Here is a 26,207-nt window from a genome sequence, read left to right as displayed (position 1 = left end):
AAGGAGGATTACATCTCAGGAGGGCAAGTTCAATTTGGCCTCATTTCACTCTGCCTTTATATTTTGCAGCCATCAACTCCTTTTCCACACCAAACACAGTTTAAAAACACACATGGTCTCTGTCCTTTGTGTTCACCCACTATAAAATTAACAGCCCATTAAGAAACACACCTGCAGTGGCTTTATTCAGAGGCCAGTGCCTTGCAGCTTTTAACTCCCTAAAATACCTCCATTATTGCTTTCTGTGTTAAGGCTAAGAGTAATAACTATTTTAAGAATGTTCACTGTTAACTGTTAATAATAGATTTCAAATGCAATTTTGAACATAATTATGTATTACAGGACACATAATTTTGTGGAATTGACATTTATAATAAAATATGCCCTTTGAGATGATAAATGACCAACTGAGGACCTTAGTTTTCAGTGGAAGTTACTTTTTTCCATGTGAGGCAGAACAGTTTGGTCCCTAAAGGGCTGATTATACATTTAACTCCTAAGGTCCTGGAGCGGACAAATCTCTTCAATCAGCAGTAATTAACAGACCATGTTTATGTGGACACGTCTGTTCTCAATTTAATGTTCAGTTTGTTCAACTGCTATCCTCATTAGGGGCTTTTATCACTTGTTAAAATGCATCATTTGGTCATGCAAACAATATTATAAACATAAGAATTTAAAATGTTTTAGGTTCAATTTCTCCAAAGAAGACATACAGATGGTCAAGAAGCACATGAAAAGCTGCTCAACATCACTAATTATTAGAGAAGTGCAAATCAAAAGTACAATGAGGTATCACCTCACACCAGTTAGAATGGGCATCATCAGGAAATCTACAAACCACAAATGCTGGAGAGGGTGTGGAGAAAAGGGAACCCTCCTGCACTGCTGGTGGGAATGTAAATTGATACAGCCACTATGGAGAACAGTATGGAGGTTCCTTAAAAAACTAAAAATAGAACTACCATATGACCCAGCAATCCCACTACTGGGCATATACCCTGAGAAAACCATAATTCAAAGACACATGCACCCCAATGTTCATTGCAGCACTATTTACAATAGCCAGGTCATGGAAGCAACCTAAATGCCCATCAACAGACGAATGGATAAAAAAGATGTGGTACATATATACAATGGAATATTACTCAGCCATAAAAAGGAACGAAATTGGGTCATTTGTAGAGAACGCGGATGGATCTAGAGACTGTCATACAGAGTGAAGTAAGTCAGAAAGAGAAAAACAAATATTGTGTATTAACTCATATATGTGGAACCTAGAAAAATGGTACAGATGAACTGGTTTGCAGGGCAGAAATAGAGACACAGATGTAGAGAACAAACGTATGGACACCAAGGGGGTGGCGGGGGGTCGGGTGGTGGTGGTGTGATGAATTGGGAGATTGGGACTGACATATACACACTAATATGTATAAAATGGAAGACTAATAAGAACCTGCTGTATAAAAAAAATTAAAAAATAAAATTCAAAAATTCAAGAAAAAAACCAGCATGACACATGACAAGTGCTCAATAAATGATCATTATTATTTGTATCTAGAAATATCATCATTCCTGGTGCTGTGCAATGTAGATTTTCACCATAGTATTTAGCTCATTAACAGCAAATAAATTCACTTTGAAATTTAAAAAAAGTGACAAAAAATGTTTTAGGTTCAGCAAACGGTATTTTAAAGGTGCTGTGAACAGTCTCCAATGAATATAGATTCTGTCATTTTTAAAAAATCAGGACAAAACTGGCTGATGGACATTAACCTTTATATATGAGCTTTACCGAATGCTACACCATCTCTCCTTCTGTATTTTACAGCATCATATATTGCATAATAAGGCCACTTAAATGTTATTCACCAAATCTAAAGAAACTCATGAAGTTGTGTTGTTGGAGTTTCCTAGTTATTAGCATTACCAAATATCCAAAGCATATATACATGTCATTTATAAAAATGATTTTAAAAGAAGATGGTCTTACCCTTTGAGAGCCTGCATCACAGTTAAGACAAGGTAGGTAAAGAGACGTGACAACATGAATGAACATGTGGGCTATAACTTAAATAAAAATAGCAAAGCAAGCTTTTTGCAGTGATTTGGTATTAGAGAAATTCTCACAGCTTGCAGATGGAAAATTTCTCAGCCCCTAACCTTTTAGAGCTTAGTGCATCAGAAAGGAAGATATCTCCCTGTTAGCAATTTACTTCACTAAATACTGTTCCTTTTTCACTTCTCCCAAAATTAGTTATGGATTACAATGTAGTGATTATTGGTTAATTTATTATTTCATTATTTTTCTTAATGTAGTTCAAAGGAGGAAACTAAAGAGAAATAAATTACATGCAAAAAAACAATATGTAATGTGATTTCATGATGAAATTCTGCATCAATATAGGTAAGTGGAATAAGTTTGGACAAACTTAACACTGATTCTGATCCTTCATTTGCAAATCGTCAGTGGCAGAGTTAAAATACAGCACTAAGGGTACAGATTTCGTTTTAATTTTCATTTTAATACTCATGTTTTAATTATCACTTAATCACTTATTTTACTGAAGCATATCAGAAGGCCCAAGAGGGTCATATTCTTCAGTAACAGGCACTTCCTTGCACAAATCCAAGATGAAGTGCAGACAGCCACGGATTATATCAGACTGTGAAGTACTGTAGCTATCACAGTCTCACCAATATCCACCAATTTAGTTTGAGCTAAACACTCTCTTTATAGGTTGCAACACAGGCATCAACTGCAGAGTAGGAAAAAACAATGGCAGGTAGGCTGGGTTAAAGGATGGCAAACTGATGGTGCAAAAGGAGAAGGTCAAGCTACCTGAAAGATAAAATACAAAGGCTGGAATTGGTGACAGACATCATATGTAGTGGTTCTATTGACTAAACCAAAGCTTCGTTCAGACACATACCTGACTACTAATAACGTGATTTTAATAGCATTGTCCTTATAAGAGAGGGGGTAAATAACTGGACATATACATGTATTTGTTTTTTCTACTTAATATAGCTAGACTGGATTCAATGCTTCTGTGCAAAACTCAGTGGGACATTAGTAGAAGATACTGACACATGGTTATTTAAAAGATTCCACTATCAGGTCCTTGTGTAAAAATGACTAGTTTAAAGGCTTTGGTTGTGTCCATAACAGCAATCTTAGAAGTCTTTTAAAGACACTTGCAAATTCCATAAAAAGTATCTAAGCTAAAAAAGTACCGTTTTAACTGAAGGGAATGTTGTCCAAAGAGATGAAAAAGAAATATGCCTTAAGATTCTATTTCCCCTTCACTTCATCCTACAGCACAAAATACACAATCAAGTGGCTTTGGTACGTCTTTCACCTGAATTAGTCCTAGTGTGTCTCTCATGTTTTAAGTACCATCTTCTTTGTGTTCTTTCAAATACAATAATTGTTCCACAGTAACAAGTCATTGTGAAATTTAGAATATCAGTGCCTGGAGCAAAATGGGCCTATTCCCTGTGATCCAAAGGTGTTAAGAGATGAAAAGGGGATGGGGAAAAACCTAACCTGTCCATCTATGTGGCTTTGTATAATTTTCCTTATACGAACCATTGAAGAAAAGTATGTATTCAACTCTCACTTTCCAGATGGTGTACTACACATGCCTTTTATATTGTTACACCCAGGAGTACGCAGGAGAAAGAAAAGGAAGAATGAACCTTGTACATAGTAGGCGCTTGGTAAATACTGTTTCAGTGAATTAATAAAATAGTAATCTTGATAATTCATTTAGTACTGTTGATCATTTATTTTGACATTTCAGTACAAGGTTTGGTGTGAGGAAGAATTGAAATCATCTACATACATAGACCTTTGGGAATTGACTGTGAATAAAATATGTTCAGCAATGAAATACCTCTGTCTTACTGACAATGATAATAGCTGATTGTGTAGAAAAGTCCATTAACTAACCTTACACCTGAGAAATACACTACTGTATAAGTGTAAATAGTTATGTCCACACACTGACAGGCTTCAGATTCCAGTACAGTATCTTATCGAGTATTGCATACATCTTCTCAGACAGAAATAAAATGGCATTGTTAAAATCTTACCCTTAATTAAAGGACTAATTTTGAATTGCATTTTGACTCTATAGATCTATTTTTGAACACATATCAGCATTATTCATAACAGCCAAAAAAGGTGAAAATCCACAAAGATCCATCAACTAATGAATGGATAAACAAAATACGTTATATCCATACAGTGGAATATTATCATACAATGGAATATTATAAAAAGGAACAAAGTAGTGGTATGTGCTACAACATGGACAAACCTTGAAAACTTTATGTTAAGTGAAGGAAGCCAGAAAAGAAAAGGCTACACATTATGACCGCATTTATAGGAAATGTACAAATAGGCAAATCTATAGAAACAGAAAGTAAATTAGTGGTAGCCAGGGGCTGGGGAGAGCTGGGGATAGGAAGTGACTGCCAGTGCCTATGAAGTTTCTTTTTGGCGTGATGAAAATGTTCTAGAATTAAATAGTAGTGATGGCTACCCAACTCTGAATATACTAAGAATCACTGAACTGTAGACATTAAATCAGTGAATTATATAGTATGTAAATTACAGTTGGCCCTCCATATCCATGGGTTCCATATCCGTGGATTCAACTAATGGTGAATCAAAAATACTCAGAAAAACAAAATCCCAGAAAGTTCCATAAAGCAAAACTTGAATTTGCTGCACTCAAATATACAACTATTTACATAGAATTTACATTGTATTCGGTATTATAAGTAATCTAGAGATGATTTAAGGTATATGGGAGGATGTGCATAATTTATACACAAATACTACACCATTTTATATAAGGGACTTGAGCATCCACAGATTTTGGTCCCTGGGTGGGTCCTGGAACCAATCCCCATGGATACCAAGGGACAACTGTATATGGATGTACATATTCCTGTCACTTTAAAAAAAATTCTAATCATACAACTGTATATCTCAACAAAGCTATTACAAAAAATATGGTTGGAAGGTATAAATTGCCATGGATAACCTACACACACATTCACACAAACTATCATGCACTGTCGTAAGAGTTTTGATGTGTTTCCAAATGGTATTAGAAGGTCACCTGTTACCTAGAAGCTGAACTGTCTCCTGGCCAGTACTTTTAGGACATGTAACTGGTAGTTCACAGCAGGGACGCCTATTTTCTATATTTTATACAATGTTAGATGTTTGTTATAGGTAGGTTATTATGATCACATCCTTCTGGACTTTGGGATAGTGGCAGGAGGGCAGGTCATGGCTCATTTTCTGTAGCTTCCCCCTTTGTACCTTAGAATATAAGTTCCCAGAGGACAGGACAGTCACGTCTGTCTAAATTCTTGACATCTACGTACCAGGCATTTAATAAACACAATTATATTATGACCCTCCTATCCCATAGCTGAGAGTAATGAGGGGGTGACATATCTTCTTGTGCCAGGTCTTGGTAAAGAGAAGCAGCCAGCGTAGGCACCAGTTCTCATGGGTTGTCATATTGCTACAGATTTTGATACATTTTGAGAATCCAGAAAATCTATAATTATATCAAATTAAAACTTTGTGACTCCCCTGGTGGTGCAGTGGTTAAGAATCCACCTGCCAATGTAGGGGACATGGGTTCAAGCCCTGGTCCGGGAAGATCTCACATGCCACAGAGCAACTAAGCCCATGCACCACAACTACTGAGCCTGCACGCTAGAGCCCGCATGCCACAACTACTGAGCCCGTGTGCTGCAAGTACTGAAGCCCGTGTGGCTAGAGCCTGTGCTCCGCAACAGGAGAAGCCACCACAATGAGAAGCCCGCACACCACAATGAAGAGTAGTCCCTGCTCGCCGCAACTAGAGAAAGCCCGCGCACAGCAACAAAGACCCAACGCAGCCAAAAATAAATTAACTAATTAAAAAAAATTAAAACTTTTCTTCACAAATAAAACTCATTACAGAGAGTAATAATAATAATAGTAATCATAATAGATGGTAACATCTATTGAACGTATTGTGTCCTCTTTTTGAACTCCTACCTCTTATTTCCACAATATCAAAGTGTCTCTCTCATACACAGTGTGCCATACAATTGGTGTCAGTTTATCTCTGAGGCTCCTCCCTCCCCTTCTCTCCTCCTGAGAGACTTTGTCCCTTTACCATCTCCTTTCTTACTAGCACCCTCCATGTCTCCCTCTCTACTGGTTTCTTATTCTGTATATTCAAACAACCACACATCTCTCTTCTTTAATAAAAAAAAAAGGAATAAAATGAAACAACTGCCCCTTCATCTAGTTATCAAACTATTTATATCCTTCCTTTCCTTGCCAAACTGTCTCCATCTGCTGCCTCTATTGCTTCATTATTCATTTACCACATAGGTTATTACCACCTGCATTTCCCCCTTACCACCCTATCATTCCAGTCTCCTAAACATGCGCTCTTTAAGGTCAACTAGGATTGATTTTTCTTGTTTCTCAAGGCTCAGCTCAAGCTACTTCTATAATAACAATCATCTTTTCATCTTCTTTCTTTTAAGTCTCTTAGTCACCTAACCATCTTATTTCTATTTCTGTACAACAGTTGGTTGCATGTTATTTTGCACTGTGTGTGTATGTATGCATGTTTCTTCCAGCTCTACTATTTAATAGGAACTTTCTCAAGGGCAAAAGCTATGTCTTCTGCTTCATTTTTTAACTCTCCACAGTACTTACTACAGTTAAAATAGCACCTTGACTCAAAGTAGCATTAAAAATCATGAGCTTCTACTCTATGTTTCTGAATACTAAGATTTCATTTTTCTTCCCTTGATATTATTTTAATGGAGAGTTTGAGGTGGTCAAGAATCTCATACAATTCAACTTTTTACATGTATTCTTCCCTCTCACTGAACCACTGGCAATGGCAAGACGGTATCCGTATACAGTCCTGGTGAAGACACCTTTGGTAGGATATAAAATGGAAATAGGAAAAGGCAACAAAAATGACTAAGGGAGCATAGGAGCTACAAGTAGTGTACAGAAGTAAAACCAAAGACTCTTAGTATTAGAAGAGCAAAGGCTAAGAAAGGATTTGTGATTATTATCTATGGGATTGCCAAAGTTATGCATAGGAAATAATGCAGACTTGTGCATTAGATCCTGGAACTTTAGCACTTTATTTTCAAAAGTAAATTTTACATACTAGAGTTACCTTGACTTCACGAAAAAGCTACTAAATGTTTGAACTTCCTCCAAAAATAATACAGGCCGAAAGATATAACTGGACACTCAACAGGATTAGATATACACATGGTTGATAAATTTCTACAATGGACTGCTTCTTTCAAAAAACTAAGACGTTATAAACATGCTATGGGAAGATCCCGTAGCTTTCAAAGGACTACTCCAGGAGGATAAATATGTCATTCTATAGCATACCATTTAGTGCCTCTGTCAGGTGTAGACTATTGGGGTAGAGGGACCAAAAGGCAGACATATTTCATAGGCATCACAGGAAAGGTAAGTTTAAAAAAAAAGTTTAAAAAAAGGGAAAATGAGGATTAAAATGAAACAAGAATGAAACGTAAAACATATATGGCCAAGAACATTTAACATGAATTTTTTATACTGTAAATAAGTTGGCCTTTTAGCATAGTGAACGCTTTCCATAAATCTTTTTAGAAGTCAGGTCTCCAGTATGCTTTAGAAAAGCTTTTGTTAAAACTGAGGTATATTGATAAAGTGATTTAATATAGTTGAAAACAAGCTGCAGCACTCTAGCTGGGCCCCCTGAAACCTTGTGTTAGAGAAACATCTATATAGCATTATAGGAAACATTTACTGTAATTTGCCATCAATCTTTAAAACTAATAATGTTATGCTCCCAACACTGTTGTCTTTGTCAGTGCATTACTACTATTTTATTCATGTGGTTTGTTGTGCTTATATGAATTATTCGCAATTCTACAACAATATCCTAGGCTCTAATATCCTCTAAGTAAAAGATACTGAAACTATGGGCTGACTCAAAGGGCAACTGAGTGCATTTTAATATCGACAAGTCCTATGGACGAATATTGAAGAACCACAGAATTATAATGCAGGACTGTGTTCCATCTGAATGCACAATGATTACCTGGGTGGGGATGGTGCAGTTTTTTACTCTGGTACCACAAAATGAATCTTCACTTACTGACTGGGTCTGTGAAATAAATATCAGTGAAACTGTAAGTAAATTTAGAATTCAACCTGTTATTCAGGGCCCACAACTGTTATAGCATAAATTGCCTCCAAATGTATCTATGCTGTAGGTGGAAAGAAAACAAAACAAAGCCAAAAAACAAGCAACACACACACACACACACACACACACACACATACACACACACACCTCTTCAGCTAAGTCTACAAGGAAAGGAGGTCAGAAAGGTGCATTTTGTGCTGTTGTTTAATTTTCAATTCCCAAGGGTACTTGCGTGTGTACAAGTGTATGTGTTCTCCTTTGAGGAGGGGGGAGTGCTTAGGGAACCTAGATCTTTGGTGTGAAATGTAAGATTTGCAAAGTACTCTTCGGGAGAGGAGGGAGATACAGATGGCAGAGTAAGAGGACATGGAGCTCACATCCCCCTACCAACACATCAAAAATACATCTACATGTGGAACAATCCTCACTGAAAACTAAATGGAAACTGGTTAGAAGGACTCCTATACAACCAAGTTTATAAGAAAGATACACACATAATCGGGTAGGATAGAAAGAAAAGTCTTGGCTTGGGACCTGTGCACCTGGGAGGGGAACTGGAGGAAAAGGGATATCACATAGGCGGATACCAGCCCTGGGGAGTGAGCAGGTCGAGCCACAGACTGGACGTCTCAGTCCATGAGTACTATGCGGAGAAGACAAGCCCCCTTAGCTGTCTGGAGGACCACTGGATCAGATAGAAAGTCTGGTGAAGCCTGGACTCTGCTTGTGAGGTCTGCCCCAGCAGTTGCTGGGTTTCCTGAGACCACCATGCCATGCACCACAGCCTGAGCTGAGTGAACGCTCTGGCCCCGGTCACTCCACGCCATAGCACGGCACTGGATCTGGGGCTGATAGGACCGGGGAAAAGATTAGATCACGGGCCACCGAGGTGATCCAGTGCGGGGGCAGAGCTATTGTTAGCACTTACTCAGGCAGCGCCTCAGAAGAAGCCCAGATCTCTGACAGCAGCCGCTCTACCGCAGCTCACTACTTGATACATGCAGAGAGTCCAAGCGGGTCCCGCCAGACCTGTGGAGCAATTCCACAAGGGGGCAGGGGTGGTGGAGGCAGTGGGCAGTGATCAACTGTGAGAAACGAAGGGGTCTCGTACCCGAGGCTGCATCTGAGTGAAGCCTCAGACAACTACACAGGCAGTGCATCAGACCTCTGTCTGCACATGGGCCCCGCTTATTTCAGCACTCCCCTCCTCTGGGGCAAAGGTCTCAGTGTGGGGAGAGTGAAAATCACACAGTTGAAACAGAGCCAGCTCAAGTCAAACCCTTGGGGCTTCTGCTCCAGCAACTTGATTAGACCCTGCCCCTGACAGGGCGGTGATAACCACTGAGCAGAGAGGAAGTCCCACCTCACACCCTGAGCAGCTCTAGTTCCTCCATTTCCAGCCTTACACCCTACCAAGGTGAGAGCTGCCAGCACACCCTGAGGAAAGATGTGATTTGCATCCACGTCAAATCCAGTCCTCCCATCAAAGGCGCTGGGCACTAGCAGTCTGTATGGGGCTGCTCCCACATAACAACACTCCTTCAAGACCACCATAGGTAACTGTTTCACCTAAATTCATACAGATGGAGAAAGTTAAGCAAAATGAAAATGCAGAGGAACTACTTTCAACTGAAAGAGCAAGAGAAAAGTCCTGAAAAAATGAATAATGAAACAGAAATAAAGTATCAGATAATAATTTATCAGATAAAGAATTCAAAACATTGGTATAAAAATGTTAACTGAATTACAGAAAAGAAATTATCTAAACAATGAACATTTTAACAAGGAACCAGCCCAATCAGAAATGAATAATCAAAAGCTGAAACAAAAAACGTATTAGAATGAATGAATATCAGACTAAGTGATACAGAAGAACGCGTAAGTGGTCTGGAAGATAGAATAATGGAAATCACCCAATCAGAACAGCAGAAAGAAAAACAAATTTAAAAAAAAAATGAAAGCAACTTAAGAGATCTCTAAGATAATATCAAGCTTTCCAACATTTGCACTATAGGGGTTCCAAATGGAGAATAGAAAGAGAAGGGGATCAAAAATGTATTTGAGGAAATTATGGCTAACAATTTCGCAAACCTGAAGAAGGAAACAGATATCCAGGTACAGGAAGCACAGAGGGTCCCAAACAAGATGAACCCAAACAGAGCCACAGCAAGAAATATCATAATTAAAATGCCAAAAGTTAAAGATAAAGAGAGAATCCTAAAGGCAGCAAGAGAAAAACAAAGATTCACATACAAGGGAATCCCCATAAGGCTACTAGCTGATTTCTCTGCAGAAACTGTGCAGGCCAGAAGGGAGTGGCATAATATATTCAAAGTCCTGAAAGGGAAACACCTGCAACCTCAGGTACTTTACCTAGCAAGATTGTCATTTAGAATAGAAGGACAACAAGTAATAAAATGGCAATAAGTACATACCTATCAATAATTACTTGAAGCGTCAATGGACTAAATGCTCTGATCAAAAGACATAAGGTGGCTGGTTGGATTAAAAAAACAAGACCCTTCTGTATGCCAACAAATTGGACAACCTAGAAGAAATGGACAAATTTCTTAAAAGATATAATCTGCCAAGACAGAATCAAGAAGAAATGGACAATATGAACACAGAGACCACCAGTAGTGAAATTGAAGCTGTAATAAAAAAAACTCCCAGCAAACAGAAGTCCAGGACCAGACAGCTTCACAGGGGAATTCTATAAAACATATAAAGAAGAACTAATACCTACCCTCAAATTATTCAAAAAAAATTGAAGAGGATGGAACACTCCTAAATTCATTCTACGAAGCCACCATCACCTTGATACCAAAATCAGACAAAGACATGACCAAAAAAGAAAATTACAGACCAATATCTCTGATGAATATAGACGCAAAAATCCTCAACAAAATATTAGCAAACCAAATCCAACAATACACAAAAAGAATCAGACACCATGATCAAGTTGGAGTTATGCCAAGGACACAAGGATGCTTCAAAATTCACAAATCAATCAATGTGATACACAACACTGACAAAAGGAAGAATAGAAATAGAAATCACATGATCATCTCAATAGACACAGAAAAAGCAGTTGACAAAAATTTAACATCCATTGATAAAAACTCTCATCAAAGTGGGTATAGAGGGAACAAATCTCAATATAATAAAGGCCATTTATGACAAACCCACAGCTAACATCATACTCAAGGGTGTAAAACTGAAAGCATTTCCTCTAAATTCAGGAGCAAGACAAGGATGGCCACTCTTACCACTTCTATTTAACATAGTACTGGAAGTCCTAGCCACAAAAATCAGACAAGAAAAAGAAATAAAAGGCATCCAAATTGGAAAGGAAGAATTAAAACTGTCACTCTTTGCAGATAACATAATACTTTATATAGAAAACCCTAAAGTCTCCACCGAAAAACTATTAGAACTAATAAATGAATTCCACAAAGTTGCAGGATACAAGATTAATATACAGAAATCTGTTGCTTTTCTATATAATAATAATTAACTATCAGAAAGAGAAGGAATAAAATATCAAGGAAAAACTTAATCAAGGAGGTGAAAGACCTATACTCTGAAAACTATAAACATTGATGAAGGAAACTGAAGATGATACAAAGAAATGGGAAGATACCCCATGCTCTTGCATTAGAAGAATTAATATTGTTAAAATGTCCATACTACCTAAAGCAATCTACAGATTTAATGCAATTCCTATCAAAATATCCAAGACATTTTTCACAGAACTAGAACAAATAATACTAAAATTCATATGGAACCACAAAAGACCCTGAATTGCCAAAGCAATCCTGAGGATAAAGAACAAAGCTGGAGATATCACACTCCCAGAGTTCATACTATAATACAAAGCTACAGTAATCAAAAACCACAGTACCGGGTCTTCCCTGGTGGCGCAGTGGTTGAGAGTCCGCCTGCCGATGCAGGGGACACGGGTTCGTGCCCCGGTGCGGGAAGATCCCACGTGCCGCGGAGCGGCTAGGCCCGTGAGCCATGGCCGCTGAGCCTGCACGTCCGGAGCCTGTGCTCCGCAACGGGAGAGGCCACAACAGTGAGAGGCCCGCGTACCGCAAAAAAAACAAAACAAAACAAAAAAAACACAGTTACTGGCACTAAAACAGACACATTGATCAATGAAATAGAATAGAGAGCCCAGAAATAAAACCCATGCACCTATCATCAATTAATCTATGATAAAGGAGGCAAGAATATACAATGGAGGAAAGACAGTCTCTCCAACAAGTGGTACTAGGAAAACTGGACAGACACATGTAAAACAATGAGATCAGAACATTTCCTCATACCATATACAAAAATAAACTCAAAATGGATTAAAGACCTAAATGTAATACCTGAAACCATAAAACTCCTAGAAGAGAACATAGGCAGAACATAATTTGACATAAATCATAGCAATATTTTTTTGGCTCTGTCTCCTAAGGGAAAAGAAATAAAAGCAAAAATAAACAAGTGGGGCCTAATCAAACTTAAAAGCTTTTGCACAGCAAAGGAAACCAGTGACAAAATGAAAAGACTGCCTATTGCATGGAAGAAAATATTTGTAAATGATATGACCAACAAGGGGTTAATACCTAAAATATATTAACAGCTCTTACAACTCAATATCAAAAAAAACCAAACAACCCAATCAAAAAATGGGAAAAAGACCTGAACAGACATTTTTCCAAAGAAGATATACAGATGGCTAACAGGCACATGAAAAGATGCTCAACATCGCTAATTACTAGAGAAATGCAAATCAAAACTACAATGAGATCTCACCTCACACCTGTCAGAATGGCTATCATCAAAAAGTCTACAAATAATCAATGCTGGAGTGGATGTGGAGCAAAGGGAATACTTGTACACTGTTGGTGGGAATGTAAATTGATGCACCCACTGTGGAAAATAGTATGGAGTTTCCTCAAAAAATTAAAAATTAAACCACCATGTGATCCAGCAATCCAACTCCTGGGTATACAAATGGAAAAATGAAAAGATACACGCACCCTAATGTTCATAGCAGCTCTATTTACAATAGCCAAGACACGGAAGGAACCCTAGTGCCCATCAACAGATGACTAGCTTAAGAAGATGTGGTATGTATATACAATGGAATATTACTCAGCCATAATAAAGAATGAAATACTGCAAGCTGCAGCAACACGGATAGGCCTAGAGAATATTATGCTTTGTGAAATAAGTGAGACAAAGACAAATACTGTATGATATCACTTATATATGGAATCTAAAAAATAATACAAATGAACATATATGCAAAACAGAAGGAGATTAACAGATGTAAAAAAACTAATGGTTACCAGTGGGGAGAGGGAAGTGGCAAATTAGGGTTATGGGATTAAGAGATACAAGCTACTATGTATAAAATAGATAAGCAACAAAGATATATTGTATAGCACAGGGAGTTATAGCCATTATCTCGTAATAACTTTTAATGGAGTATAATCTGTAAAAATACTGAATCACTATGCTGTACACCTGAAATTAATATAGTATTGTAAATAACTGTATTTCAAAAAAATTTTTTTAAATAGAAAATGCAGAACACTATGGAGACAGGTGAGAAGATTAAGTATACATCTGAAATTAAGTAGCGATGGTAACCAGATGTTAAGGATACAGCAAGAGAAAATTGATAAAACATGGTGGATATGGTGACTATTTATATTGGTAGTGGGACTAGAAAGGGTATAACTAAAGATGACTATCCACATGGGGAAGATATGGTAATATAGGTAGTGGGAGAATAAAAGACTTAAAAGGAATTACAAGGACAATAAAATATCAATTAAAAAAACAGTGCAGAAAATGGCAAAAAAAAAAGTATTCTTAGGGAAGGGATGTGGCTATTAGCATTGAGATCTCTAATCAAGACAGCTGTTACTTAAACAACTGGCCTTGAGAATAGAATTTTTTAAAAAAGAAAGAAAAGACCCAAAAAAGGGTGCTGAGATAACAGTTAAGAGATTGGATCCTAATCTCAGCTCTGCCAGTAGTTATGTCTATTATGTAAGGCAAGTCACTTAACCTTCTTGTGTTCTCCTTTTCAACTGTAAAACAAGGGTAACAATAGCTGCTACAGCATAAAACTGTTACGTGGATAAAAGACATTAAAGTATTCTGAAACTGTAAATGCTCTCTAAGTGCGTACGATTATTGTTATATACATGTCAAACCCCGAAACTTATAATGCAGAAAACTGGGAATTAATTATTTGAATGACAACAGAATTCTCTGCAAGTACTTTAAATGGGAAACCGCGGTTTACAAATTTTACAGACACACATTTCAACCACTTCCCAGGAGTATATCCCCTTTTGCAAAAATAGGTCAACTTTTACTTGGAATGGCTAATTTTTCTTTGTTAACTGCATAATTCGGATTCACTGACTCATACTGTATACAGCTAGAAGGGACCTTAGAGATAAGCTAGTCCTACGGAGCATCACCCCGTCTTGCCAGAGCCTTAGCAGCTGGGAAGAGAATGGAGGAAAAGGAAGGAAAGGGTAAGGAAAAGAGAGGGGTGGCAGGAGTCTGCTCCCCTCCCTCACCTTATCTGGAGAAAGGTGGCTCTTATCTGCTATATATTTCTAATTGCTAGGTAAGATTTCATTTGCAAAAAGTGTTTCACTTCCCATGACCTCTCCCCCACAAAGGGTTGCAAGCTGAAGGGGAGAAGAATTTGCCACCCCAAAATATGCCTCTTTGGCTTAAGGATTATCTTGAGCTGATTATTTTTACGAAACAGCAGACATAGGAAAAGATCTGAAAAGTGAATAGGAGTTACCCTTTAGCAAGTTAAAAATTACAAGTTAAAAGTTTCCCTTTGCAAGATTTATAAGGGAAATCTCCATTTGTAAGGGTGTCTCCCCCTCTCTACCAGGAAGAGAAGGATAACTCTAAATCTTTGGAAACTCTGATCAAAGGAGAAGGAAATGATTTAAATCTGCATAACACCCATACTCCATGTACTGTGCTTCTCCTGATACCCTCCCTTAACTGACTCCCCTCACATCTTTTGTTTTCAGATGAGATGGTATCTAAGGTGATGGCTTGGGTCATTTCGGGGAGGTGCTCAGTTTTCCTGGGTCTCTCCCATGAAAACAGGAGGTGCACATGTTATTTAACTTGCTTGTTTTTCTCCTATTTATCTTTCTTTTTATTACAAGGGGGTCTCAGCCAAGAACCTGAAGGGTAAAGGTAAAATTATTTTTCCTTCCCTTCAAAGCCAACTCCCTTTTTTTTCAGAGGAGAAACTGGAGCCCAGACAGGTGAAGCTATAGTCACAGTTTGGTCCTGGCTGAAGCATCTTCACGACAGGCTATAGATTGTGTCATATGAATCAGTTATACGTTGTTTACATGGTCGTATATTCAGCAGACATTGACTAGAAAATGTCTTTTTTTTCCTTCAACTTTGCGGAGATAGATTTTGTAGGATGAACTTAAAAGAAATGTCACTTCCTCCCAAGGCCAGCCTTTTGCAAAAATTGTAAAGGAGATAAAGGTTGTCTTTAGTGTCCTTTAGTTTTCTGTCTCTCCACCCACCCTTTTTGTTCCTGGGCATCCAACCTGCAGGAATTCAGTACCCTCATCTACCCAACAAACTTCTTCCTCATTCAGATTGTTACTGACAATGTTGGATTTTACCTGAGCCCCATGCCCCTGGAAAACAGAGCTGGTTAAGAGATTACCCCAACCTTTTGCTTTCAGATATCCTTCCACGCTTTTATGATTTAGGAAGTGGCTTACCACAAAGCAAACAAATAAATAAGCAAAAATAACCAAATTGAAAACCCTTTTCCCTAAGACTTATTAGAGAAGGCTCTCTGTCCATTCTTAGCACTCCTGTAAGAATTGCACATGACTCCTTTGTTACCTGTGACAAAGCCAAACACAGACCTTTCCCCTTTTGCTGGAACCTGCTGAAAAACCACATACAGACCCTCCAATTCCCATTCTTTCATAAATAATTATTGGAGTTTAGAACTGTTTGTTCCCCTTCCCCTTCAACTAGCTAGACACAGAGAAAACATTTCCTGTTCATCGGACTCACTGAGATTTGCGCTGAGTACAAAACAATTCCAACTGTAAATCATCCCGCTTGTAGCTCATGTACTCCTCCTATAAAAGCCTTAGGCAAAACTGATCTTTGAACCTGGGGTGCTCTCCCTATTGCAATAGCCTGAATAAAATTAATTTTCTTACCAGCTCAGTTTCTGTCTTTGATTCCCCCTTAGAAAACCTCTTTAGGAATTTACATGTTTAGATTGTGTTACATTATTACAATAATAGAAGAGAAAACAGAAGAGGTGGAACCAGGAGTCCTTGGTTCTAGTCCCAGTTCTCTGTGTGTTTTTTTTTTTTTTTAATTAATTAATTTATTTATTTTTGGGTGTGTTGGGTCTTCGTTTCTGTGTGAGGGCTTTCTCTAGTTGCGGCGAGCGGGGGCCACTCTTCATCGCGGTGCGCGGGCCTCTCACTGTTGCGGGCTCTTGTTGCGGAGCACAGGCTCCAGACGTGCAGGCTCAGTAGTTGTGGCTCATGGGCTTAGTTGCTCCGTGGCATGTGGGATCTTCCCAGACCAGGGCTCGAACCCGTGTCCCCTGCATTGGCAGGCGGATTCTCAACCACTGCGCCACCATCTCTGTGTGTTCTTGACCCCTCTGGACCTCAGTTTCTTCATCTTTAAATAATGATATTGGATTTGATTATCTTGAAGATTTTAACATTCTCTACTGGTTGATAAATTACACTGTAATTATTTTCAGTTCAATTTATGGACCTTACATGACTCAGGTCTAGGAACAAGTCTTTCATTTGTTCATATCCCCTGCTCTGTTTAAACCAGCTGTTACATGATATTTACAAGTTAAAGAGAAAGAGTGAGTTATGACTAGTTTGTAAGCTTCCAAGGTAGTAGGGCCTGTTTTAGTGCAATACTTTCAATTTTACATTAGTGAACAACTGATAACTGATTTTTCTGGTAGATTCTGACATATGGTTGTGACTTATATCTTCTTTTTGAAATTAAATTTAAATTATTCAAATAAATTTAAAAGAGAAAATTTTAGCATACTAAATAATCAAATATTCTTTTTTTCTTTCATTTTGAAAATTAAGTGGTGAGAAAATTCTTTAATCTCCTAATGAGAAGCAGATACATATAGCTACTGTTAACGGGGAACCAATTCCAGTAAAATTTGATTATTTTTAAAGTGCTATTCTACTTATCCATGGCTTTGGTGATGAAAGTGATGATAATTTAAAAATAATAGATGTTAAATTGGTAAGTAAAGATAAATCAAACTTTAAAGAGAGAAAACATCTAAATCCTAAGGAGGCCATCATTCATAAAAAAGTTGATGTCAGTTTGAAAGCAGGATCTATAGTATCTAATAGGATGCCAATACAAGGTAATTTTCCAATCATCTGACCCAATAATAATTATTTTGCTAAATTAAACAATGTCCTTTACATCCATTGTCTCACTTACTCCTTACAGCCACTCTATGCGACAGGTACTATATTATCATCCATATGTTGCAGGTAAGGACACTGGTTCAGCAAGGCTGTGTCAATTAACTGCCTGAGGTTGGAGTGCCAGCAAATGACAAAGTCAGTATTCAAAGCCAAACCTGACTCCAGAGTCCAGGCTCTTAACTAGAGTGCTACACTGTAAAGTGCTACACTGTAAAGAAAACAGTGTAAAAAGAATTACCTGGTTTTCGAGTTTAGAACTGTATTTATGGAGTTGTGTGATGTCTAGAAAATTGTAAAAGGATACAGGTGACCATTTGAAAATATCCTTATAGTATATTCCATCTTCTGCAAGGTTTGGTTTAGTATACACAGGACTTTATAAAAGAGGAGCTATGTTTTTACTTGGTAAGTAATACACAGTAAAGACCTAATAAAACAGAACTATGATGTGCAGCTATTGCTAACGTTTTGTCCAGACTTCCATAAAAAGTCAGTTTAAGATAATAATTTGGTATATATGGCATGAACCTTTAATGATTTTTCTTAATAAAGAAATTGGTTTGGCCTGCTTGTTGTTGTAATTGAGCAGAATCTTAAAAACATTTTCCATTTATGAAACTTGTCACAACACATTAAAATACAGAATTTACCTAAAATCTATCATGAATAGACACTGGGGCTTTGCCTTCAGGGTGTAAAATGTCTTTTGTGGTTTTCATATATGTTTCATGTGCGGATTTCAGTATAATGCAGAAGTTAAGAGACAAGTCTCTGGAATCAGACCACCAGTTTCTAGCTCTGTGACCTTGGGCAAATGACTTAAACTCTCTGTGCTTCTATTTCTCATTTGGAAAATGAAGACCATAGCATTACTTTCATGATATAAATACATGTTTAGTGTCTGGAGTAAATCTTGGCACATGGTAACTGTTTAATACAATTTAGTCATCATCATCGAACTATTTTTTGGAAAGGAATTCTAGAAATCTGAATTAGAATTAAAAAAATGAATATGCTCTGATGACAACTATGTGATGACCTTCTGCTGTCTTGTATGCTTCATTTTCATCAAACAGATAATTCATGATTTTCAGTGTGACTGGCAAAAAAAATCCCTAAGCATATGATACCAAATGGTGGCTCTTGTACTTGCAGATATAAAGGAATCAAATAGCAGGAGGGAAGGTAAGGGAGAAAATGTCCAAGTGTATTCAGACCCTTTCCTCTGCCATTTCTGACCCCTGCACTACTCTCAGTCCCTCTCAGCAGCAACAATGAAATTGCTGGGAAAGTTCAGCCCAGGCTAGAAACAGTAATTCTAAAGGACATAAAGCAAACTGCACTGTGAATTGAAAACTGGAATAAACCATAATGTTTTCCTGAACCCTAAGCATTAATTTTTACTGAAGCATAGACCAAAGCAAAGTTCCTTTTTCAAAAGCAAACAAAAATAAAACAAAACCCACAAATAACTCCCCAGAAGGAACTAAAAACACAAAAGTAGTAATTGAAACAACTATAAAAATCTCTTATTTTCAACTAATGAAACAAAACTGATTTTCCACCTCTATAAAATTATAAGCTTCTTAATTTAAGGGTAGGCTTTGGATCATTCATTCATTCATCTTTTTATATTTAATCTAAAAATATTTAGGATAGTACTGGCCATACGCTTTGTTTTCAATTTCTACTTTTTGAATTGACATCCCGATATTTTACATGGCTCAAGGCCCTCTGTACTGTATCTTATATCAAGAGAAATCACAATACAAATTTTCAGTTATTTTCAATATTTGAATATTAAGACTAAGATCATTCAACATGAATAAAATGTTGGGACTGCTGGTACAGTACTGTGACATTTATTGTAAATGTCAGGTAGTTCAAGCTTATGTTGGTTAAATTTAACAATTCATTACTCAAAGTGCTTTTTTCTTTTCCCCAACTAGGAAGAATTCATGTTTCCCAACTAGGAAAAAAATTCATATTCTCCCACTTTGACATAAACATTCGCCCTTGTATTACACATAGAAGGCATTTTCTTATTATAAACAGAAGAAATTTCCATATACCCTTTGTAAAGTGTTATATATAAATGCTGGGCTTGGACACAGAGAACTTAATCAAAATCCCACGTTGCTTCAGGGTACTTATATGCGAAATGCAATTTCCATTGTATTGAAACCTCCATCCTGTAAATATTTATCTATTTTCAAAATTGCCAACATATTTGAAAGGTTTAATTGGTTTATATTCAAGGCACTAGAGAAAGGAAAATCTGCTTTCACAAGACATTTACATGTATTTATTCTGTCCACGTAGAGTATTTCTTTCGAGTGATCATGAAATTTAATGTGAAGTGAAACCATCCCAGGTTTGGTTCTGATGACTAAATTAGAAGAAGAGTAATAATCAATCAGTCACTTTGATCACTGTACCTTTTTTCTCTGATTTATTGGAAACTTTTCCTCCAATTGGAGAGTAAGTGGTATCCATGGATTCAGTCCCTCTGTTCCCCTTGCTAACTCCATTCTCATAGAGTTGTCCTTCAGCTGGTTGCAACTGCCAAGTCAGGCCGAACAAATGTACTGCTGCAAGAAAACAAGCCATACATGAACTTATTCCAGACTTGTCAAAAAGTTCTCTAAACCAGCTGTTCCTTTCCACCCAAAAATGCCATGACTGGTTTTCTTTCAGTTAGGCCAAGCAACCTGGAATTGATACTCACATCACACATGTAGCGACTTTCCCAAACAGTGCTTAAAATTTTGAGGCTGAAGCTATCCCAGTGATAGCAGAAGCTGAAATTCTGGTCAAGCAATTACAGTGGGATTGGACTCTGCTCCTCAGTGCTGTGACCCCTTCCTCTTCCATTTCCCTTAGTCGTGTAACTCTAGTTTGCACACGGAAACCGCAGAGTAATGGTGGACAGGCTATCGCGAGAACATGAGAGACCTTCTCTATGGCCCTTGTTCAATTCAATTCAGCAAATATTTCCTGAGTGCCTAGTATGCATAAGGTCCTATGATAGCTACTGCAGATGTTAACATCTAGATGCCTATTAGGGTAGGAGCTGAAGGTAATACAAGTATAAAATAATGATAATACACAGAATAATTGAGGTAATACAGGTTCAAATTGCTATCATATGGCTTCCCTATATGATAAGCCCGTGCACAGCAACGAAGACCCAACGCAGCCAAAAATAAATAAATTTATTTTTTAAAAATTGCTATCATAGGATTAAAAAATACTCAGTGTTGATCAGCATGCAGGAAAATGGGGACTCTCATACACTTTTTTTTTTAAGTCAATCTTTTTTTAGATTGACTTAAATCTTTTCTTAGATTGCGCGGGGGCTTTCTCTAGTTGCAGCGAGCGGGGGCTACTCTTTGTTGCGGTGCATGGGCTTCTCACTGTGGTGGCTTCTCTTGTTGCAGAGCACGGGCTCTAGGCGCCCAGGCTTCAGTAGTTGTGGCGCGAGGGCTCAGTAGTTGTGGCTCGGGGGCTCTAGAGCGCAGGCTCAGTAGTTGTGGCGCACGGGCTTAGTTGCTCCACGGCATGTGGGATCTTCCCGGACCAGGGCTCGAACCCGTGTCCCCTGCAGTGGAAGGCAGATTCTTAACCACTGCACCACCATGGAAGCCCTCTCATACACTCTTTTTTTTTTTTTTAACATCTTTATTGGGGTATAATTGCTTTACAATGGTGTGTCAGTTTCTGCTTTATAACAAAGTGAATCAGTTATACATATACATATGTTCCCATATCTCTTCCCTCTTGCGTCTCCCTCCCTCCCACCCTCCCTATCCCACCCCTCCAGGTGGTCACAAAGCACCGAGCTGATCTCCCTGTGCTATGCGGCTGCTTCTCATACACTCTTGATGCGAGTATAAAAAACCAGTCACCTTTTGGAGGGTAATGTGGCACCATTTATTAAGAAAACTTGAAATTTGGCTTAATCATCTTTTAGGGAACAATTCAATTTCTATGAATTAGCTATGAATGTGTACCAAACTACAAGTCTATCCATTGAAACATTTAAAAACTAGTAGAAAGTTATGATCAATCTAAATATTCATCAAAAGGAGATTAATTAAATAACTGATGATATAAATAATATAAGATTAAGCAGTTATTAAATCTTGTTGCAGAAGACTATGTAATGGCATGGGAAATATTTATGATGCATCAAATGAAAAACATCAGGCTACTAAACAGTATGAATAGTATGATCTATATTGTGTGTGTGTGTGTGTGTGCGCGCGTGCGCGCACATATGTTGCTGTGTGGAGAAAGAAAGGGCTGAGAGGATGTATTGCAACATAGCAACAGTACGCGGGGTTTATGGAGGATTTTAATTTTCTTCTTTATGATTTCTGTATTGTCTATATTGTTTACAATGAACATGTGTGATGTTTGCCATCTGGGGAAAAAAGAAATTTTTGTTTTAAAAGAAATGGTTTAAAGGAACAATAGATAAAAATTGGCTTGGTTGATCAGGGATGATTTAATGAAGGAAGTAGGATTAGAGATAGACCTTGAAGGATATGTGGGGCAGGTGTCAACAATAGGTGGGGTGAGGGGGCAGGTTGAACAAAATATGACTTTGTAAAGCACAAGATGTATTTGAGGCAAAGGAAGTTGATGGGGTTGGTTGGAGTTTAGCTACATATAGAAGTTAGTGGAAGTTAAGGCTGGGAGGGTCGATAAGGGCCATATTGTGGAGGGCACTGAATGCCACACTTAGGTATTTGGATTCAATTTACTGGGCAACAGGGAGGCACTGCTATTTTCTGAGCAGATGAGGGCTATGATCAATTTTCTTTAGGAAGATTAATTTAATAGCAATGAGGAGCACTGATGATTTCTAGGCAAATAAATGATATCATCAGAGCACCCTTTGTAGAAAGATAAATCCAGTAGTAGTGTGGAGAAGGATGGATTGGAGGCCTAAAGATGTGGCAAGAACACAAATTGGGATGGCATTGCAATAATCTAGGTGAAAAATTATGAGTGTCTCATTTAGGGCCGTGGCTGTGAGAATGCCAAGAAGGCAATTCCTTAAGGAGAAATTTTATAAATGTCATTTCAGGATTTGGCAACCAGCTCTGTGTATGAGTGGGTGGGTGTGTGCTTGCACGCTTGTGTATGTGTGTAGGTGTGCTGGGGATGGGCATAGGAAAGAGTGACAGAAAGGGAGGAATCCAAAACGGTTAAGGTTTTGAGCCTGATAACTGAAAGCACTGTGGAACCATTAACAGAGTTAGGGAATTCGTACTTAGCTCAGCACTAGCTACAAACAGTTGGTGCTGGATATGTGTTTGTTGAATGCTTACTAGTTGGTCTGGGGAAGGGTGACGTGATGGGAGGAATACAATGAATTAATATTTGGAGATTCCAGGTTCCAGGGACTGATGGGCTATCTAGATAGTCATGTCAGACACAGGAGTTTGAAGTTCTGGAGAAATATTAGGTCTAGGACAAGACTAGAATCACACATGCACATAAGCAACAGTTGAAGTGAGAGCAAATGAGATTACTGAGTGGAGAGAATGTTAGGAGAAAACGGTGCCTAGGACAGAAGCTGGGGACATCCTTTTATTTGTTTTCTTACTGCAATTTTCAAATCAACCAAATCTTACCAAAAGACAAAAAAAAAAAAGTGTGTCTGTTCATAAGCCATCTCATATTTTTCTTTATGTTCCTAGGCAGACTGAAAGGGGCTAATTTATATGTCTAACACAAATACATAGCATATGAATTAGCAACCGAGAACAGGAAAGCTAGCCAGATAGCCTATTTAAAAATCATTCATCCACTTTTAGTTGAGCTAAAGAGATTTCTAACACGTACCTTCCAATTTATCCTTAAAACTTTTAAGCATTTAATTGGTTTCTACCCTTTTCTTTGGATTAAGGCCAGTACTGCCTGATGAATTTCTCTTGCAATTACTGGAAACAAATGAAACTCAAATGATACTGGTTCTGAGTTAAGGTACAGTATGGCATGCTAATAGAGCTATATTAGGGACATCCCTGAGATTTCCTTGCCAAAAGACTCAAAGTACAGTTGGTTTAACATCCTCGCTCCAATTAAAGGTATTTATCAGCTTTATAGAAAATTCAGTCTACTCAGTCCCCTAATAATTTGAATATGATGGATATTAGAAGCTATATTGAAAATGTGTTTGACTTTCTTGGTTCTGTTACTTTTTTGAAATTAGATGGGCCATAAGGAACAAAAGGCATAGTAGTTCGCATTTTGCAGATCAAGGGGGCTATTTTATATACTTTATTTAAGTTAAGCCAGTTTCCTGAGGGCACTTAACAATGAGAGAGAAAATACATGTGCTGAGAATCACTTCAAAATAATAAAATAAGGTTTAATTTTTCACCATCAAATGAAAGGGACTGCTTCTAGCCAATCATGACAGATAATGAGGTATGCACAATTAGTCAAATACCTTTTGAGGGTGGTAAAGCTTTATAATTTTTTGAGTTTACTTATGCCTTTTCTAGGCAATGAGCTGTTTGTAATGTACCCATCTTTTTGGTGATGTCCCTATGTATGAATACATAATGAAAATTATTTGCTACAGACTATGGGTACTATGGCAAGGCTATGGGTCTTTTCTCTCCTCCAAACTGAACTTCCATATACTGAGTTGTGAAAGGAAATCAAAGAGTGCATTTATGTGCAGGGTAGACTGAGGTAACTAAATAACTCTAGTGTTTGAGCTCTGTTAGAAATAAATAATACTTTGTTCACACTAAGACCAATACATAAAACTATGTTGAACTTTGGGATATACCAACACACCACTAGAAAGATATGGCAATACTTCTACTATGGGGATGTATTTATTGATTCATTCAACAAGTATTTTCAAAGCATATGCTGAGCACACCAGGAATGTTGGGAATACAGGAAAAGGTAATAAACAGCCAGGACTGCAAAGGTATTGGCTGACCCATATGGATGTTGGATGTAAACAACCAATATATCCTGACCAGGACCTACTGGCTGCGTATCAGCCTTGGATACACAATGAGGAAGATACAGAGTCCTTACCTTCTAATAGATCACCATTCAGATCTATGCTATGTATTTATAGCCACACTTTAAGCAAGTCCCCTAAACCCAAGTATAAACATTATGAGCCCACCCATAATGAAATAAGGGTACAACTGGTAATGAACAAACAGGGCAGTGTTAAGTTATATTCATATATTGATTCAACAAGTATTTCTTGAGTGCCTACTTTGTGCCAGGCACTGTTTTCCTAAGTTTAGAGCAGTGAATTTAAAAAAAATCTCTACCCTCCCAGAACTCATGTAAGAGGGTGGTAAGTTAAGAGAGGCAGACAATGAATAAATATATGATGTAATATAATATGGCTATATAGAAACAAAGAAGCAAATAAGTGAAATAATGTCCAGTAGTTACGAATGCTATAAAGGAAAAAAATAAGTCCGAGTAGTCAGGGAAGGTCTCTTGGAGTAGGTAATATTTGAACCAAGATTTGAATGAAGTGAAGGCATATGAATATCTAGTTGAAAAACCTCCTAGGAAGAAGGACCAGCGATTACAGAAAACCCTGAAGTCTTGTACGGAATATGTGAAGAACACTAAGGAGCTCAGTGTGGCCAGGGCTCAGTTAGGAAACAGAAGAGTGGTAGGAAAACTCAAAAACAGGATTGGAACCATAATCCTGTTATCTCTGTGCTCTAACCAACTTCACAAACTGGTCACCAATAAACTACAAATGAATAGAAAGTAATAAAACTAAAATCACACATGCCCCAACATATACCTACAAATGAGCACTACTGGTTATAGTAGGTCTAATATAACTACTCCTGACCCCAAACAAAGTCAGATTTCTTTTTCCTAAAGACATATATAAAAATATACATACTCAATGAGCAAGGTTGGACACTAGCCAGATCTCTCAGGAAGTACCAGTTCCATTATTTGCACTTCACTAAAGTTCAATGGCCGGACAGAATGTGTCTGCCTATTCAGATATTCCAGGAGTAATGCCTTTTCAGCTGAGTAAGAATGGCAGTCCCTAATGCTCTCCTCACAAATGTTCCTTAGTGCTGAGTCCTGTAGATTTTATAATTCTTATCCTTCTTGTTTTATCCAATTGCAAAGAGCTATGCTCCGAAATTATAAATTTATTACAAAGTTAAGGTAACAAATGGAGTATCTTGCTGTCCCCAAGTGTCAAACTCAATCAAGCATCTTGGATCTCAAGGCAGCCTGACTTCATAAGAAGCCCTTCTTAACTTGCATATTTCTATAGGCTGGAGCCTCAAAGCCTCTCTGCAGTTATTTTTCTGTACTCTCTGTTAGGATGTTGGTCTTTGTTTCTCTTAAGTAAGACTGATGGTCTCTGGTAATGTTTATAATT

The 26,207-nt window shown here is 37.8% G+C and overlaps 1 protein-coding gene across 1 annotated transcript in view; it reads right to left on the bottom strand.

Annotated features, from left to right (window-relative positions):
- Nucleotides 1–26,207, bottom strand: part of TENM1 (teneurin transmembrane protein 1) — a 353,672-nt gene that overhangs the window by 274,190 nt on the left and 53,275 nt on the right. Inside the window, exon 3 of the mRNA XM_022561862.2 lies at nucleotides 20,227–20,379. Within this exon, the coding sequence (XP_022417570.2) occupies nucleotides 20,227–20,379 (153 nt within the window). The remainder of the gene's footprint in view (nucleotides 1–20,226; nucleotides 20,380–26,207) is intronic.

Source organism: Delphinapterus leucas, chromosome X (genome assembly GCF_059928025.1).
Source record: "Delphinapterus leucas isolate spDelLeu-1000000601 "Yukka" chromosome X, BTC_Dleu_Yukka2, whole genome shotgun sequence".
NCBI lineage: Eukaryota > Metazoa > Chordata > Mammalia > Artiodactyla > Monodontidae > Delphinapterus > Delphinapterus leucas.
The sequence above is the reverse complement of the archived record's forward strand: the minus strand, read 5'-3'. Positions and strand labels throughout refer to the sequence as shown.